Raw genomic sequence first — 18948 nt, forward strand, 5'->3', positions numbered from 1 at the left:
TGGCTGCAGCTGTCCCAAGTTCTGAAGCCCCTCGAGGCCCGAGCCCCTGGGGCTGGCCCCCTACCCACATACACAGGAGGGATAGTTCAGCGAACTGTCCTGGCCCAAATTTCTCTCACACTGCTTGCAGCCCTAGGGCCGGCAATAATCCCATCTCCACTCTCTCAACCTCGACTGAGGACTGGGGACCTACCCGAGTAGATGACTAAGCTGAGAGCAGGAACTAGGGGTGAAAGAGAGGTTCTCACCCACCTTGTTGTATAAATGGCTCCAGAAGTCCACAATGGTGGCTGAACTGGGCAGTTCTCTGGTCAGGGGGTGGGAGAGGTGAGAGGCCTAAGGAGGGGAGGCAGGATGCTCCAAGCAGGGGTGGGGTGGAAGTTCTGGGGGGCAGCATTCACACCTCTTCCCCAATCCCTGCTCTCCCTATGCAGGCCTGGAGCACACACTCCTGAGAGGCAGCAGAGGTCGGAGACTCCGGGTCCCTGAGATCCCAGTCCGCACAGAAGGCTCATGGAGCCTGGGGCACGTGGGACCCTCCTCTCAAGGGCTAGCAGGTTCTCTCTGGACCTGTAGGGCACCACCCCCATCTAGCCACCATGGCGCATGGCTTCCCAGTGGGCTTCGACCCAGTGGGCCTCACAGACCTAAGCTCTGGCTCTCTGAGCTCCCTCTCCTCCCGAGGCCACCTGGGCAGCGAGTCAGGCTCTGCAACCCGATACCTGCTGAGAAAGCAACGGCGGCTGCTGAATGGGCCCCTCCGCGGAATCCGAGCCTCATCGCCCATGGGCCGTGTCATCCTCATCAACTCCCCCATCGAAGGTGGGAGCAGGGCCCAGCCACCGGGCCGGGAACTGCAGGTGGGGGGTAGGGGACAGTAGGCACTAGGTAGGAGAGGGCAGAGCCAGTGTGGGTGGGGGAACTCAAAAAATGGGAATCGTAGGGATGCAGGGAGAGAGGGCCTCTGGTAACCCACAGACTCTTCCTCATCTACTCTGTTCTCACCTTTAAGCCGATCCTTTAGTGTTCCAGGATTGTGGAGAGGTCAGAGGTGGGAGGTCTGGCATGGAGGTAGAGAAGGGGGGTGTGGTATGCCAGCCCCCAAGGAAGGAAGGCAGAGTATTAAATTGGCACCTCACTCCTATGGACTCTTCCTTTCTCCAGACCCATTCATGTATGACTTTGGGGGGTGGGCAGGATGGAGAGGGACATTCTTCATCAACCAGTTCATTGTGTGCCCAGCTCTGTGCTGGGCTGTGAGGAGTCAATGTCCAGCTGGACAGACGGAATTAAAGGCTTCAGGTGCAGAGGACAGAGACAGAGGTAAAGTGGAAGATGTTCCAAAGAGTGGGGAGAAAAGGAGGGTTGAGGATAGGGAGGGAGCCCCAGGTCTGGGCCCTGAGGGAGGGGGACACCTAATCTTATGTAGTTGCTTAATGTTTCATTGCACACCTATTGTATACCGGCTCTTGTTAGGTCCTGTGGGAACCTACAGAGAAATAAGGCTCAATCTTCACCTTCCAGAAATTTCCAGTGTAGCAGGGCTTAGAGACAGAGCAATGACAGCAGCTGGTGGGGGGGCGGAGATATCACAGACAAGGTTGGAATGGGAAGCATGGGATATGATGGGTGGGCACTTAGGAGACAGCCTGGCTACAGTGACAGATGTGAGGCGACAAAGAGCCGGCGACCAAGGCAGGACCTTGAATACCAGCAGGGGAGTGGGGCCCCCTGGGCCTGGGCTTTCCGTGGGTGGGACCAGATAAGTATCTCCAGCTCTGCTCTTCTCTCTCAGCCAGCAGGGCTCCCCTGGCTGGATCCCAGACTGGACTTTTCAGCCTGCTCCTTCCCGCTGACTCAGCTGGGCCCCTCTGTCCCCTACCCAGGGCACCAGGGCAGGGGAGGAGCATGTTGCTCAGGGAGCAGGCTTTCCTGCACCAGTGGCCCATCACGCTCACCCCCATCGTCCACCAAGCCCGGCCTCAATTTCAGGTGAGCAGCAGGGCAGCATGTCATTCTGGACATGGAGCAGAAGTCGCCAGATAAGCTAGGAAACACAGAGGGGGAGAGAGGAGGTACTGTAGCACGGCCCTTGCAAGTCCCATCGTATTGGAAGAACCACGTCATACCTCCCCCTCACATGCCCACGTACTCCATGCCCAACTGTGATGCGAGGCCTATGCACACTGTCCCTCTAAAGATCCTCTTCCAGAAGTTCCATGAGTGCTCTCTCCCTCTGCCTCACCCCAGTGCCCTAGTGCAGCCAGGAGAGCAGCATCCCCTAGCAATGGAAGGACTGGGGCATTGCTCCAACCAGCTGGCTTGTCTGGGTTGGGAGCCTGTGAGCTCAGAATCATCCCCTCTGCCTGAGCACAAACATCTCCCAACTCACCACAGCCTGGAGCCCCTCCCCCATGTTATTATCAATATTTAGAACTTTCCAGAGGCCTAAAGTTAACTGATAAGGAGACACAGTGGGAAGGGGAACACTGCCACCCATATCACCCAGGAGTGCCCACCAACTCCTCAAACTCAGTGGGTCCCAGAGAAATGGTATTATCTTTAATCCCAACCAGCCCTTTCTCCTCACTCTCCTAATTCATTCATTTATTCATTATTCCACTTATTATTTCATTGATTAAAAAAAGACTTAGCGGGCCTCCCTGGTGGCGCAGTGGTTGAGAGTCCGCCTGCCGATGCAGGGGATACGGGTTCGTGCCCCGGTCTGGGAGGATCCCATATGCCGCGGAGCGGCTGGGCCCGTGAGCCATGGCCGCTGGGCCTGCGCATCCGGAGCCTGTGCTCCGCAACGGGAGAGGCCACAACAGTGAGAGGCCCGCGTACCGCAAAAAAAAAAAAAAAAAAAAGACTTAGCAAATATCAAGCACAGTGCACCATACTGGGGATACACTGGTGGAAAGAATTACTAAGTCCCTACCATGATCGAGCTTACAGCCCAGTGAAAAGAGACCACGAATAAATAATATACAAATAAGCAAATGATGAGAAAGGCTGGTAAGAATCTTGAAGGTACTAATTTGGATGATATGATAGAGCAGTGGTTCTCAAACTTCAGAATACATCAGAATTGTCTGGGGGGCTCGTTAGATAGGTTACTGGGCCCTACACCCAGAGAATCTGATTCAGTGGGTCTGTGGTAAGACCCCCAAGTTCACATTTTTAATAACTTTCCAGGTGCTGCTGTGCTGCTGGTCTGGAGAGCTCGCTTTGAGAACCATTCGAACAGACACTACCTGGGAGGAGGGGGAAGGGACTTTCTTAGGTAGGGTTGTCCAGGAAGGCTTCTCTGAAAGTGGTGTTTGAGCCGGGAGGAAGTGGAAATAGGAGGTGGCTTTATGAAGGTCTGGGCAAGAGCATCGCAGGCAGAGGGAACACTGAAAGGACTGGCCAGTGAGAGGAACAGGAAGGCGGTCACTGTGGCCAAAGGTCATGAGGCTGGGGAGGGTGGCCAGAGGTGAGTGTAGAGAGGTGGGCAGGGGAAAGCCCAGGGAGGGCGTTATTGGGCATGGAAGGAATGTGGAGCTCCTTCTAGAAGCAGGGGTAGGCACTGAGGTTTGTAATCAGGGGAAAGGCATGATCTAGTATGAAAGTTGACTCTGGCCACTGTGTAGAGAATGGACTAAAGGAGGCAGGAGTGGAGGAGATAGTGAGGAGGCTGCCGAGTGCCTGGAGGGATGCCTGATGGCCCCAGGCTAGGGCAGTGGAGGTAGAGGATCTTCCCTCCTCAGAGGCCCCAAGCTCCTAGGCTCAAAACCCCAGATTTGACATCCGCCTGGCCCAGGGCCCTAGGGAGGCCCCCCGAGGAGAGACTGAGGAGAAAGAGGGTTGGAGGGCGGGAGAGCAAAAGCCTCCTCATCTGGGCTGAGAAAGTCCTGGGACCCGTGCAGATAGAATCAGCTAGGAAGCCCCAGCATCTCCCACAGCTCTGTCCTGCACTGTCCCCACCTACAGGCTGCCTTTGGGGATTACTTCCTGAGCTGCCCTGCTCATGTACAGTAACCTGATTTCTCTTAGATCGAATAGAAGTGTGTGTGTGTGTGTGTGTGTGTGTGTGTGTGTGTGTGTGTGTGTGATATTTCTCCTCTCAAACACCTCTGAGTAAGCCTTCCCCAAGAAGAACTCTGACCTTCCCACCTGGGACCCAACTTACCCCTCCAGTCCCCTCACTTTTCTCTAACCAAAAGGCCACCTCTGAGCCTTTGCTCACTCCATCCCCTCATCAGTGCCTTTCCCTTCCCCTCCACCCATCCAAATCCCATCCTCCAAGAAAACTTCCCTGACAGCTCCAGTCCCTAAGGACCCCCTCCTCTGACTTTGCCCATCACTGATGGAGAGGACCACTTCTGTGCTCTGGGCACATACTGAGGCATGGTGGTTTGGGTTTCTTTCCTCATGTAGTCAGTTAGCTCCTAGAGCCCTCACCTCCAGGATCACAGAGTCTATGAGATACAAGGGGCCTCAGGGATCCTTCCACAACATCCCAGACAGGGACTTACTAGGTATCAGTTTGTATGCCTCCAGTGATGGGAAACTCACTATCTTTCCTCGGAAAATTCATTCCATTGTCTGCCAACTGAAGGTTTTAGAAAGTTTTCCCTTATTAAATCTTCCTCCATGTAACTCCACTGCGTGGGCTTGGTTCTGCCTTATGGATTACACAGACAAAAACATCTAATGCCTTTTATAGAAGAGCTCTTCAACTATTTGAATATAGACTTACCATACTCGTCTCTACTGCAAGCTGGATAGCCCAGACTCCCTCAACTGTGCCTCGTAGAATGGAATCGTGAACATCTTTCCCATCCATCTGACTCTCAGAGTGGCAGGATTTTTCAGAATTTGGCCTATTCCAGGCCTGTGGTCATGGGTAGCTTAGTAAGGATTAGGTACACACACACACACACACACACACACACACACACACACACACACCCCTTGCATTATGAGGAACGGAGAACAGTGTCTTCTAGCATGGAGTCCTGTCCTGTCTGCTCCCACACCCTCCCTGGCCCATGGTCTCAAAATCACCCAGAGAGGACTCAGAAATTAGCTACCTACCCCCTCATTTAGGGCCCTGGGTGCCGGTGCCCAGCAACCCAGCCTTCGCAGGCCCCAAGCTGGGGAGGCCAGGGGCCCTCTGTGCCCAGAATGGGCAGGGGAGTCATGCCTGTGTCCCTACGCCAACAGCCAACAGCGATGAAAGTGACATCATCCATGCAGTTCGAGTGGAGAAGAGTCCAGCTGGGAGGCTGGGGTTCAGTGTGCGAGGTGGCTCTGAGCACGGCCTGGGCATCTTCGTCAGCAAAGTGGAGAAGGGGAGCAGTGCAGGTGAGTGGGGCCCAGGTCCTGGCTTCGGACGTGACCCCCACTTTGGTGGGGTGCAGAGATGCTGTTGTCAAGAGTAAGAGGAGAGGGCCCTCAACTTTGGAGGGTCTGATCCAATGGGGAGATGGAAGGGGCTAATGAACAGGTAGGTCCCTGTCTGATGGCAGATACTCAGACCCTACCTGGGGATCCCAATCTCATCAAAGAGGTTTTACCCCAGGGAGCCTAGTCTGATGGGAGAGGCTCAGCCTCAACCTGGGGGACTTCTCCCAAGCGGCCCATGCCAGCCATGCCTCCCCGGTGCAGAGCGGGCTGGTCTGTGCGTGGGTGACAAGATCACCGAGGTGAATGGGCTGAGCCTGGAGAGCACCACGATGGGCAGTGCTGTGAAGGTGCTGACGGGCAGCAGCCGCCTGCACATGATGGTGAGGCGCATGGGCCGCGTACCAGGCATCAAGTTCTCCAAGGAGAAGACCACATGGTGAGCAGGCCTGGTCCCACCCCACCCACCCCAGCACCACCACCCAAAGCCGTGGAGGGAGAGGCCAATGGCACAGGGCTCAGACGGGGGCCTGGCTAGTATGGCTTCTGCTCTCCCCATCCCCTGGCACTGGCAACACAGGGATCCGACGGCCTGACCTTGAAATGAGAAAAGGCCATTTCTCTCCCCAAGCCCTCCTCTCAACACCCGGCTCTCTCAGACCCCAGTGGCCCTGCCCCTCCACGCTGCGGCTGTGAGCCTGGGGACAGTACACGGCCTCTCCCTCGGGGCCCGGGGAGGATTTGAAATGGGGCCTGGCAGTTAGAGCTGCTCAATAAAGAGAGATTTGCGTGGTTTCCCTGACTTGATGAAATCTATATCCCAGTGAAGATCTCAGGTCTGGGAGGCCCCCAGAGGCAGCCCTGCCTTTCCTATGCAATTGCCTTGGCTGCTGAGAGGTGAGAGGGTGGCCGGTGGTGGATGAGGGCCCAGGCTGAGGGCCCCGTGCTGTTGTCCAGGGTGGATGTGGTCAATCGGCGGCTGGTGGTGGAAAAGTGCAGCTCAACGCCCTCTGACAGTGGCTCAGAGGACGGGGCACGGCGCATCGTCCATCTCTACACAACCTCTGATGACTTCTGCCTGGGCTTCAACATCCGCGGGGGCAAGGAGTTTGGCCTGGGCATCTATGTGTCCAAGTGAGGGTTGGGGCAGGGTATGGAACGGGGTTGGGCTGGAACCTGGGGATGGGTCAGCAAGTAAGTCCTGACCAATGACCTAGGTCAGGGGTGGGATCTGGAGAGGGGGTCGGGGGTCACCAGGAGGAGGGTCAAGGGGTCTGACTGGGGTATCCCTGTATGCAAGTGAAGAGTCTGGAATAGGGTGAGGGAGAGCAGCCAGGTGGCCTATCAGAATGCCTCCTTTCCGACCCCAGAGTGGACCATGGTGGACTGGCCGAGGAGAACGGCATCAAGGTGGGGGACCAGGTCCTGGCGGCCAATGGTGTCAGGTTCGACGACATCAGCCACAGCCAAGCCGTGGAGGTGCTGAAGGGCCAAACACACATCATGTTGACCATCAAGGTGGGCAGGACTGTGGGAGACAGGGAGAGGCCAGACTATAGGAAGGACTTCCCAGACCACTCTAGCACTTAATGTTGCCCATCGCTGTGCAACTTATGACTTTCCACAGCCTCGCGAGAGGTAGGGCAGGCATTGTCCTCATACCTATTTCACAGAAGAAGAAACTGAGGCTCAGAGAGGTGACATAACTCAGGAATCACAGTCAATTACTCAGTTGATCAGTAGGAGGGCCTGGTTTCTCTCCAGCTCCCCACCAGATGCGTAGGCCAGTGTCCCTTTGTATGAGTGGTGGAAGTCTAGGGGCCTCCACCCAGAAAGGAGTCCTGCCCAGAAAGGGGGTGGTAACTGTGGCTTTGGGCAGGACCTGGGTAGTGGGCATCCTCAGGGCACAGGGCAGGGAGGTCTGGGCTGGAGCCAGAGATTGGATTTCAGGGGATGTGCCTGGATTCATTATTCATGTGGGTCTCACACTTGCCTAAGGATCAAGTCCTTCTCACCCTGGCTCCCGGAGGAGGTGATGTCTCACTCTCCCCTAGCGCCCAACCCTGGCCCCTGCCCCCATCCTCTCCCTTGTGAGACTTCTTCCCTCTCACCATTCAGTGCCTCCCCTGCCACCACCCCCCCCCACCGCCTCTATTTCCCACCTCTCCCACATCCCGTTTCTCCATTTCCTTCCTCTCAGATTACCCCAAACACTCCTCCTCTCTCCCACTCTGCCCCCATTCATTCATTCATTCAATATTTTTGAGTACCTACTACACGGCAGCCACTATGCCAGGCACTGGGTCACAGCAGTGAACAAGATAGACAAGGTCTCTGCTACTGGAGGGAAACAGACAAACTAGGTGCATGCGGACTGTGACAGCTGCTGTAGGGAAATTAACGGAGAGGTGGGATGGGGTAATTTGGGAAGGCTCTTTTAGCCAGGGCAGGTCAGGACCTTTCAGCTCTGAGGAGGTGACACCTGAAGAGCTGGCCATAAGACGAGGTGAAGGAAGAGAATCCAGGCAGAAGGGACAGCAAGTGCAAAGGCCCTAAAGTATAGAGGAACTTGGCACGTTCAGAAACAAAGTGGCTGGTGTGGCTAGAACATGATGAGCTCGGAGGAGAGTAATCAGGTTGAAAAGTTGACTCCTGTCCCGTCGCTCCTCCATTCTTACCCTCCCTCCTCAACCACTCCCCTCTGCCCTCCTGTGCCCACCATGCCCTCCCCAGGAGACCGGCCGGTACCCTGCCTACAAGGAGATGGTTTCTGAATACTGTTGGCTGGATCGATGTAAGTAGCCAAGACTCCAAGGTTGGAAGGTAGGGGCTGAGGCCCTAAATTGGGGCTGAAATCTCTGAAGAATAAGTGGGCAGGGGCACCAAAATCTCCTCAGGACTTTCACACGCCCAGAGCCGTTTCTGGGCTCTCCTCCGAGAAGCTGCGGTTCCTTTACAGGCTCTCCTGGGGTCTGGAGTTGCAGGGGGTGGTTGAAGAAGAAGTGACTTGCTTAAGATCTCTCAACCAGTCAGTGACAGGACAGCTGAGCAGCTGGTTCCCTAGACCCCATGCTTACAACCTTGCTGCCGCCAAGCCCACGGATGGCCTGCAGCCCCGGCAGGGCCCCAAAGCCACCCGGCCAGATCGCTGAGACGTCCCTGCCCTCCCCACTGCCCGCAGTGAGCAACGGGGTGCTGCAGCAGCTGTCCCCCGCCTCGGAGAGCAGCTCCAGCGCCTCCTCGTTCGCCTCCAGTGCCCACTACAGCTCGGCTGATGGCTGGAGCTCCCTGCCCTCGGACTGCATGGATGTCTGCCTGGGGCCTGAGGAGCTGGGCAGCTGGGGCCCAGGCCGGGGGCGGGCAGACACGGCCATGCAGACAGAGCCAGACGCGGGAGGCCACGTGGAGACCTGGTGTAGCGTGCGGCCCACAGTCATCCTCAGGGACACGGCCATCCGCTCCGACGGCCCCCCGCCTGCCCCCCGCCTGGACTCTGCGCTCTCTGAGTCCCCCAAAACTGCTCTGCTCTTGGCCCTCAGCCGACCCCGGCCCCCCATCACCCGCTCCCAGAGCCACCTGACCTTGTGGGGTATGTGGGGGATGGGGGGCTGCTGCTGTCTCCAAAGCCCCTGCTCCCAAACCTGTCCCTCACCCTGCCCTGAGCCCCAAAGCTTCCTTTGCGCCAGGCTTTGCCCCAGCGCCAGCTGCAGAATACACTCAGACCCTGCTCTGGGCTCCATTTCAAACTAGTCCTGGGCCCCAAACCTACCCTCAGCCCCAGCCCCAGCTTGTCAGCCCTGGGCCCCAAACCAGCCCTAACCCAGCCCCTTCATCCTGGAGTTCCCAGCCCTGTCTACAGCCAGACAAACAGACAGACACACGCACACACTCCTCACATAGCTGTAGCTGTGGGTGGGGGAGGGGTAGAAAGCTGGAAGAGGAACCCCAGCCCCGTGCTCATCCCCACCTCCCCACATGGCTGCAGATCCCGTCTGCCCCCTACTCTCCCTTTTCTCTGCCCCTCCCCACACCCCTGCCCCTCGTCCTTCCCTTCTGCCCACCCCTCCAGCCCCCCGGGTGCTCCCTCGTGTCTGCAGAGGAGAAGAAACAGCGGAGGAAGGAGAAGTCGGGGTCCCCTGGGGAGAAGGGGGCCCTGCAGCGCTCCAAGACCCTGATGAACCTCTTCTTCAAGGGAGGGCGGCAGGGGCGGCTGGCAGGGGACGGGCGCAGAGAGGCCTGGACGCTGGACAGTGGGAGCATGGCCAAGCCCCGCCCCCACCCGGACCTGGAGAAAGGTAAGTACTGGGCAGGTCAGCCAAGCAGGACAGAGGAAAAGTCCACTCCGGCACCCAGCAGGTCTGAGCTTAAATCCCACACTACTTCGTCCTAGCTGTGAGCCACCACTTCACCTTGCGAGCGTCATGAGTAAAATGAGAGTAATAATACCTATTTCTTTGGGAATAATGAGGAATAAGTGAATTAGTGTATGTTAATCACTTAGCACATGGTCTGACACACAGAAGGTGCTCAGAAAATATAATGGTCCTTGTTATACTGCCTCATCTTCCCATTTTACAGAAGGGAAAACTGATGAGAGTCAGAGCATAGACAAGAAAGCCTTGGGTCAGATCCCCGTGCTCTTGGCACTGAGGGGAGGCAGGGCACTCCTTTCCTAGAGCATTTGGCTTCACTTCCCCTGGCCAGAGCTCCACAGGCTTTACCCAGTTCTAGAACCATCTTGAGAAAGGCCATTTGTAGATCAAGGGCCAGGCAGGAAGGCTTAGACAGGCTTCACTCATGTCAGGGGCTTCCTAAGGACACTTACAGAGGGTGTCTCATCTCTCTGGTGAGATTCAGAGACTGGACCAAAAATGGATGAGTTGAGAGTATCGGGGTTGCCTGTAACAGAAACTCAACTCAAGCTAGCTTTTTTTTTTTTTTTTTTTTTTGCGGTACGCGGGCCTCTTACTGCTGTGGCCTCTCCCGTTGTGGAGCACAGGCTCCGGACGCTCAGGCTCAGCAGCCATGGCTCACGGGCCCAGCCGCTCCGCGGCATGTGGGATCTTCCCGGACCGGGGCACGAACCCGTGTTCCCTGCATCGGCAGACGGATTCTCAACCACTGCGCCACCAGGGAAGCCCCCAAGCTAGCTTTAAAAAGCGCTTCTTGGCTCAGCTACTGGCGCAAGCGGGTCTAAACGTTTAAACAATCTCCTCAGACATCTTGCCCCCTTCGTCTTTTGGTTCCTCTTTCCCCTGGGTTGGCTTCATTATCTTGCCGGCTTTGCCACTTGGAGGTAAGAAGGCCACTGTCGCTTAGCAACCCAGGGAAAAGAGCTTCTCCTTAAATAGTTCCAGCTGAAGGCTCTCATTGGCCCAGCTGGGATCACGTGCCCAACACATCACTTGTCATCTGGGAGGGAGAGAGGGTGCTTTCATTGGCCAGCCTGGGTCATGTGTCCACCCTGGAGTACAGGGACTGAGAATGGGGTGGGGGGGTGGTCCCCAAGTAAAATCAGGGTGCTGTTTCCAGAAGGGAGAGTGGATGTTGGGTACGCAAAAACGACCAGGGAATGAGGGGCTCAGCCCTGCCCCTCCCTGGGGTCTCAAGGTGACAGTCTCATGGGAGAGACAACCCCTTCAAATCAGGGCAGGCTCAGCCCCCTCCTTAAACCCATCTCTTTTTCCAAAGCCCCCAGGGCCCTGCTCTCTCCTGGTTCTCCTACTTCTCTGGCCACTACTCTCCTTCAAAGGCTCCTCTTTTTCTCTCTGTCCCTTGAAGGTAGGTGATTTGCCCTTGGGGTTCTTCCCTCCATTCATTTGCTTCCAAATGAACCTCCGTGAGCAGGGTGCAGACTGGACCCTCTCTTGGTCCAAAGCCTTCACTGACTCCCCGTTGCCTGTGAATGAATCTCTGGCCTGAGCATGGCCTTCAAGACCTTCCTCAATAGCCTGGCCTCTTGCTTCCCGGTCCTACCACCTTCCAGCCTTGAACGCTCCATTCCAGCCAGTGATCCAGCCAGTCCTGAGCCCCCAAACCCCATTGTCCGATTGGGGACCAGGGCTGCAACTGAGCCTCTTTCTTCTTCATAGCAGGGGGAGTGGGATCCGTGCAGAAGTTTGTCACCTGGAGGCTGAGACGTGGTAATGCATGCATCCCTCTACCAAGCCTGGTTTACAGTAGAGCTGCAGATGGGGTGCATATTGGGGGTAGTAGCTTAGGGGCTTTGGGCTAAACTCAGTTGGGGTCAAGCATGGGGGATCAGACAGATAGGAAGGTGCACATTGGGGGGCAGCTAAAAGAATTGGACTATTCTTTCTAAGAAAGATAGGGTTGCAGACAGATATTGGGGAATGGGAGCTTGAGTTGGGTCTCCCCAAAGACAGATTTTTGGAGAGATGAGGGAGGTAACCTTGCTAGAACTCCAGTGAGGACAGATGAGTATGACAGTGCATGTTCAGGGGGCCCAGGGGGCACTGGGCTAGGACTCCACTAAGGAACAGCCTGGGATAGGGGTCTGTGTTGGGGGCTGAAGGGCCTGGATTGGAGCTCCAATGATGAGAAGATTATGTGGGAGACCATGGTGGGGAGCATCTGGGCTAGGCTGGGATTCCGTCGGGGGTACATGGGCCCCTTAGCCAGTCTGTTCTGGGGTCTGACCCCACTGAGGGGAGCCCCCCGCCTCCTCTTCTGATGGCTCCTGGCTCCTTCATCATACCCTTTTGCTCCTGCCCTGCAGACCGGGAGAGGGGCCGGACTCTGCTCTCTGCCAGGTCCAGGAGCCCCTCCAGCCAGCTGCCCAACGTGGATGAGAGGGTGCAGGCCTGGGAGAGCCGAAGGCCCCTGATTCAGGACCTGGCCCGGCGGCTGCTGACTGACGACGAGGTGCTGGCTGTCACCCGTCACTGTTCCCGGGTGAGCCTCCAGCCTGTCCCCAGCCCTAGTACATAGTCACTCAGTCTCCCAGCCCTTCATTCATTCAGGCCACTATCTATTGACCAGTATCTGGGCTTGACACTGTGAGGCCAGTGGTAAGTAAAAGCAGAAGTTACCCCTGTAACTCATGAGTGCACACAGACACATGGACACATGGACACACACACACACACACACACACATACACACACGTTGAGCTCACAGCCAGGAAGGGAAGATAGACAGTAACTAAAACCTAAGCACCCATAGTGACAAATCATGTGAAGTACTGTGAAGAAAAAGAACATGAGAAAATAACCTAAGAGGCACAAACTAGATGGCGTGGTCTGGGAGGGCCTCCCTGAGGAGGTGATATTTAAGCTGAGGGGAGAAGGAGCCAGACCAGACAGGTGATGAGTTCGGGACCTGAGTCCCTGCAGTCACCTGCTCTGTTCTCTGTTCTCTTCTAAACCCAGGCTTCCCCACCCCTCATGCCTCCTTCCACTCCTGGGTCAGCCAACAGGCCTGGCCTCATGCCAAGCCCCCTCCCCTGTTACCCAAGTCAGTAATCTTTTGTCCTCCCAACATACCCCAAGCCTGCCCCAACACCTGCACTCTTGTCCTCTGTTTCGTTCAACTTCAGACAGAAGCAGAGGGCCCCGCGGTGGTGTAGAGGGTAGATCTCAGGGAGTCTTTGTAGCCTGGGTGTTGGGGAGGCTGCAGGAGGCACAGGCCACGCCCTCCAGGAGGATTGGAAGGCTCTCTCCTATCCCTCTGTCTCAAGAACCTGCAGGTTTCCTGTGATGGGTTCCTTGTGCTGGATCTGCATCAGTGCACACGTGATCCTGTATACCAGGGCAAGCTGAGGAGTTTCAGGAAATTGTTTGTGGTTCCCCCGACTCCCTCACCTTGGTCAGGGTGGGGCTGTGTTATGTCTGTGTGACGTGCATTTGTTAATCTCTGGGGTACCTGAGTTTGTGTTGACTTAACTGTACGGTTGTATCTGTGTGTATATCACCTGGAGACTGAGGCACACTAATTAATGCATCCTTTTGCCAGTGCTTGGTTTACAGCAGAGCTACATATGGGGGTGCATCTGGGGGGCAGCTAAAGGCCTCTGGGCTAAACTCAGTTGAGTGTCACGCTCAGCTCTGAGCGCCAAGTAGGGCTGTGTGTACCAAGCCTTTGTGAGCCTGCAACTCTAGGCTCTGGCCACTAGGCAGCGCTCTGCATCAGTTTCTTTGGTAGGCTCCTGTTCCCCCACCCCTCTGCTCCTCCCACCCTGCCCAGGCCAGGAGGGCCTCTCTCTGTGCCCCAGGGCACCTAGGGAGCAATGCCTACCACCCAAGCCTGACCCAAGCCCCCCACACACCAAGAGATCAGACCCTCGGGGTGGAGTCCTGGCTGGAATGATTAGTAAAGCTCCCCTGGTGACTTGGATGTGTGGTTCCCGAACCCCAAGCCTCCCTTCTCTCTCCCCCTCTGAGCCATCTCCCCACAGCCGCCAGACCAGGTACTATAAACCACCTCTCTGATCACTTTACACTCCCCAAGCCCCCTTGCAGCCTCATATCTTTGGCAGAATAGAGTACAAGTTCCTTATCCTCACATTCAAGGCCCTCTCTGATTTGATTCCCCAATTCACTAACCTCTGCTTTCCCATGGTCACCACATCACATCCTCTTTCCTTGGTATAACATACAACACTGGTTTATACAGCCTACGAATTGCACAACTCTAGGGGCACTACTCACACTGTAGTCACAAACTGTACAGCCTATATGGAGGCCCTCCATGTACCCCATGTTCCAGTTCAACCTCTATCTACCCATTATTCCACACTACCCTTTCCTGCCAGCTATCACGCTGTTTCCCTGAATTTATCCTTAAGAGTCAGTGTAAAGGCCATCTCCTCCATGCAGCCTCCTTTGATCTTCCCACCCTCCTCTGAGACTGCCTCTGCCCCATCGCCAGTAGCCTGTAGTTTACTGGAGCATGTGGTTCTCTGTCGTTGTGTCCCCACTGCCCAGTACAGGACCTGGCACTTAGTGGATGCTGAACACAGGTTTGTGGACTTGAAGTGTGTGCACATATGTGACTGGCTCTGTGCAATTACATGTATCTCTCTCCAGACAAAAGGGGGTGTGTTGTCCATATTTGTAAGTGTGGGTCCCTGTAATTTTGTGTGTGGTTTAGGGCCACACACAGTTGAATTTCCAGATATTTATGACTGTCTCACTCTGGCCACCAGGGTGTGCTGTTTCCCTGTGTCTGTGCACGCCCAGGATGCTCTGTGTGTGTCCCGGAATCAGTATGTGTGTCCCTCATGGCACTAGGGGGCAGTGTGCTGTCCAAGTCGGCTGGCTCCCAGTATACAGTTTGCCAGTTTGTCTGGGTCGGTGGGGTGTGGCTGGTGGCATCCGGGCAGTGCCAGGCAGAAAGGCCTCCACCACCCTGGGTACTGACTGGAGAGGCTTTCTGTAGGGCCACCCCTTCCCCAGAGTCCCCATTCCAGCCTTGAACAAAGCCTAATTTGTAGGTCTGTGCAGACACAAGCTGGGACAGCCAGGCGCACAGACTAGACTTTGGCTCAAATTCCTTCCTTCAGCCTGGGAGGTGGGGTGGGGAGGAGAGTCCACGCCCTGCATATCCTTTTCCGGTACCACAGCAGGCAGGAGCCAGAGCTCTTAGCTTGGTTCCTCATCTGTGTGGCCTGGGGCAAAGTCCTTCTCTCTGAGCCTCAGTTCCCTCATCTGTGAAACGGGAATAATTGACGTCTCTCTCAGAGTGGTTGCTAAATGAGAGACCATGTGTACGAGGCCTAGAAAAAGGCCCAAAGCTGTTATTGTTATTGCTGTTACAGCTCTGTCATTATTATTGCAGGCTTCCTCCCAGTCACCAAGATAAGACAGCTTGGGGGTGGGGAGAACCTCTCCTAAACGTGGGGTCCCTCCATGCCCAGGCATGCCCCCTCACTGGGCTCTGGAAGTTCCCGCTGCTATCTGACCTGTGGTGCCTCTCTCTGCAGTACGTGCATGAGGGCGGCGTGGAGGACCTGGTGAGGCCCCTGCTGGCCATTCTGGACAGGCCTGCGAAGCTGCTGCTGCTGAGGGACATCAGGTGGGGAGGGCTTGGGGGCAGGAAGGGGATCCCCGATACCTCCCCTAACCTCTCCAGGGCTGAAGTCCCTCCAGGCACCTCCAGAACTGAGCCCTGACCACCCCTCGTCTCTTGCCCTCCCCCAGGGGTGTGGTGGCCCCCACAGACCTGGGTCGCTTCGACAGCATGGTGATGCCTGTGGAGCTGGAGGCTTTTGAGGCCCTCAAGAGCCAGGCAGGTCAGCAGCCAGGGGGCAGGACTGTGGATCCCGAGCCACAGGTGGGGCTGGGGGCGTGGCCTCCCAGTGGAGAGGGGCAGAGATTGCCTGGGCCCATTCAGCTGGGCCCATCAGGGAGCCTTGTTCCTGACTTGCTCTCCTCTCCAAACAGTTTGGCCTCCTGCCTTGCGACCAGCCCGGCAGGACACACCGCCCAAGCGTCACCTCATCACTCCTGTGCCTGGTCAGTCAGAGTCCGAGAGCCCAGGGAGGGGGCACACCCTAGGGAGGCTGGGGGAGGGAGAGTGAACCTTCCATCCTTGTCCCCATGTGGGCTGTCGCGGCTTCAGAGGTACATGTGTTTCCCTGAAGGAAATCCCTCGTCTGCCAGAACCATTTTCATCATGTCCACTCACCATCTGTACTATTATTTACTTAATAATATAAAAAAATTTTTAATTAATTAATTTTATTTTTGGCTGTGTTGGGTCTTCGTTGCTGCACACGGGCTTTCTTTAGTTGTGGCGAGCGGGGGCTGCTCTTCATTGCAGTGTGCGAGCTTCTCATCGTCGTGGCTTCTCTTGTTGTGGAGCACGGCTCTAGGCGCGCGGGTTTCAGTAGTTGGTGGCTCGCGGAGCTCAGTAGTTGTGGCTCGCGGGCTCAGTAGTTGTGGCTCACGGGCTCAGTGGTTGTGGCTCACGGGCTTAGTTGCTCCAAGGCATGTGGGATCTTCCCGGACCTAGGGCTTGAACCTGTGTCCCCTGCATTGGCAGGCAGATTCTTAACCACTGCGCTACCAGGGAAGCCCCTTAATAATTGGTTTTAAACCCACCCACTTTTTAAATCATCTCATTCTATGCAATAACCTCTGCGAAATTACCAGCTTGGTGTGGGAGTCATATTTTTAGTTTCTATTGTAATAGTTACTTAAATAAAACTGTAACCATTACAATAGAAAGTTTTAAAACACTGTTGCAGTAGAACCTGGGCACGCTGCCAAAGGGCGTGAGCAAACCCAGGCCTGGGTCTCCCTACACCAACAAAGGCAAGGACTGGGGTCTGGCAGGGTGGTCTGGGCTGTTGAGGAGAAGGCGGCCTGACCTTGGCCCTCTTCCCCAGACAGTCGTGGGGGCTTCTACCTACTTCCTGTGAACGGCTTCTCAGAGGAGGAAGATGAGGGGGAGCTGAGGGAGCGTCTGGGGGGCCTCCAGGTCCCCCTGGGTGCCTCTGCCTCCTGCCACCCTCATAAAGGGATCCCCCCTCTCCAGGATGTGCCAGTAGATGCCTTCCTCGCACGCAGAGGCGCCTGCACACCCCCTCCCCAGCCACCCCCCGTGGCTCCCCGGCCCCCGAGGCCTAACTGGCTGCTGACAGAACCCTTGACCCTAGAGGGCCCTCGGCAGAGCCGGAGCCAGGGCCCAGGCCAGAGCCGCAGCCGCAGCCGGGGCAGAGGCAAGTCCCCCGGGCGCAGGCGTTCCCCATCCCCGGCACCCCTCCGCACTCCCAGCACAGCCAGCGGGCGCTACCACAAGCCTCGGAAGGCCAGGCCTCCTCTGCCACGACCTACGGATGGGCAGGTGGCCAAGGCAGGGGCCAGTCAAGGGCCCTCTGAGAACGGAACTGGTGGGACAGCCGAAGAGGCAGCCACGAAGGTCCCCAGTGGGGAGCTGAGGACCGTCACGCTATCCAAGATGAAGCAGTCCTTGGGTGAGTCCAGGCGGGACTGCGCCTGCTTGGGGGTGGGGGCTCTTGGGTGTGAGTGAGGTTGGTGGGCTTGGTTTGGGGGTATAATTAGGGGACCTGGGACTAGGGAAAGAATCGGGGTATTAGGATATAGTTGGGAGGGTCCATATTTGGGAGGTTTGGGGTCTAGAGTGAGTTGAGGATTGAGTAGTAATAGAATCTGGGGGTTTGGGAGAAGTTGGGGGCTCTCTATTTGGGGATGGGTCCTGGGTTCTCCTGGGAGCTCTGGGCTTTAGGGGTGTGGCTGCACGGTAACCCAGTGTTCCTCCCTCTCACTAGGCATCAGCATTTCTGGGGGCATTGAGTCCAAGGTGCAGCCCATGGTGAAGATAGAAAAGATCTTCCCTGGGGGCGCCGCCTTCCTCAGTGGGGCCCTTCAGGTGGGTGAAGGGCACCCAGGCCCACTCCCTAGGCCCAGAGCTGAATTCTGGCAGGGGGCGGGGCTGGTACAGGCTCTTCTTCCAGCCAGACATGTTTAGACCAGGTCATGGGAGGAGGCTTGGGAGCAGCGGGGTTAGGCCTGAAGGATGAGCAGACCTAGGGAAAAATCTGTCCCCTCATGCCAGCCTGCGCCTGAGGGTGGCCCATCCTGTTACACCACTAGCCCCAAGGGACAAAAGGCAATTGTCTGCACCCCACCCTGCCCCCAACCGGCTCTGGACACAAAAGTCCCATTGTCCATCGCCTCCGCCCAGAGCCCAGATGGGGAGGAGTGTCCTAGCTGGTGGAGGTGAGAGGTTGGGTGGTGGTGTGGGGTTGACCTGAGGAGGGAGGTCTGTGATTCTCCCACCCCCATCCCAGGCTGGCTTTGAGCTTGTGGCCGTGGATGGAGAGAGCCTGGAGCAGGTGACCCACCAGCGGGCAGTAGACACCATCCGCCGGGCGTATCGAAACAAGGCTCGGGAGCCCATGGAGCTTGTGGTCAGGGTCCCCAGGCCCGACCCACTGCCCTTACCCTCTGACTCATCAGCCCTCACTGAACAGCGGCTTCCTGGTGACCATTCCCCTGCCCGCTGACCCCTTGATGGTACTCCAGCTACCTCCCACTGGCTCCCAGAACCTCCCATTAATGCCCTTCCCACCCATACCCAGACCCCTCCCGCTGATGCCAGGCTTCTCCAGCTGACCCCCAGCCCAGTGCCCTCTCCAGTCTTCCAGCCTCCTGATACTAATCCCAGACTCTCCCCAGCTACCCTGTAACTCTTCCCACTGACCCCCGAGAATCCTCCTGCCATCCCCTGGACCTCACCTACTAACCACTTCAGGCCTCAAGAACCTCCCACTCCTGCTTGCCTTGCCTACTCCCAAAGCTCCACACTGGTGGCTCAGATCCTCTCCCCCCACATTCTCCCTCCCCAGTTGTCACTAAGGCTCTGCTCATTCCAGATAAACTTGGTGTCAAGGACAAGGTGCTACTGGGCAGCTCTGTCACCAGCTCACTATCTCCAGCCTCCCAAGACAGGAAGGGGGTTGGGAAACCCAAGGTCTGGAGCTTAGGATTGGTGTGCACTTTCTCATGATTCCCCCAGTGAGGGACAGGCACTCTCAGGGCCCTCAAGGGGGTCACTGTATCCAGCCCCCAGCCC

At 56.6% G+C, this 18948-nt stretch overlaps 1 protein-coding gene across 2 annotated transcripts; it reads left to right on the top strand.

Moving 5' to 3' along the window:
- Positions 1–551: 551 nt before the first annotated feature.
- On the top strand, positions 552–18889 carry PDZD7 (PDZ domain containing 7). 2 transcript variants are annotated; one of them, XM_081235951.1, is made up of 17 exons: positions 585–822; positions 5209–5349; positions 5653–5827; positions 6346–6522; positions 6759–6906; positions 8122–8182; positions 8570–8977; positions 9486–9683; positions 11080–11169; positions 11481–11531; positions 12128–12303; positions 15332–15423; positions 15549–15640; positions 15792–15863; positions 16739–17326; positions 17642–17742; positions 18164–18889. In XM_081235951.1, the coding sequence occupies exons 1-17, from the start codon at positions 600–602 to the stop codon at positions 18377–18379; spliced, it is 3009 nt and encodes a 1002-aa protein (XP_081092077.1). In that variant the 5' UTR covers positions 585–599; the 3' UTR covers positions 18380–18889. The 2 variants fall into 2 exon arrangements, with proteins under 2 accessions (XP_081092076.1, XP_081092077.1); XM_081235950.1 differs by lacking the exon at positions 11080–11169 and having other exon boundaries at positions 552–822.
- Positions 18890–18948: the final 59 nt, after the last annotated feature.

Source organism: Mesoplodon bidens (genome assembly GCF_964165515.1).
Source record: "Mesoplodon bidens genome assembly, chromosome: 1".
Taxonomy (NCBI): domain Eukaryota; kingdom Metazoa; phylum Chordata; class Mammalia; order Artiodactyla; family Ziphiidae; genus Mesoplodon; species Mesoplodon bidens.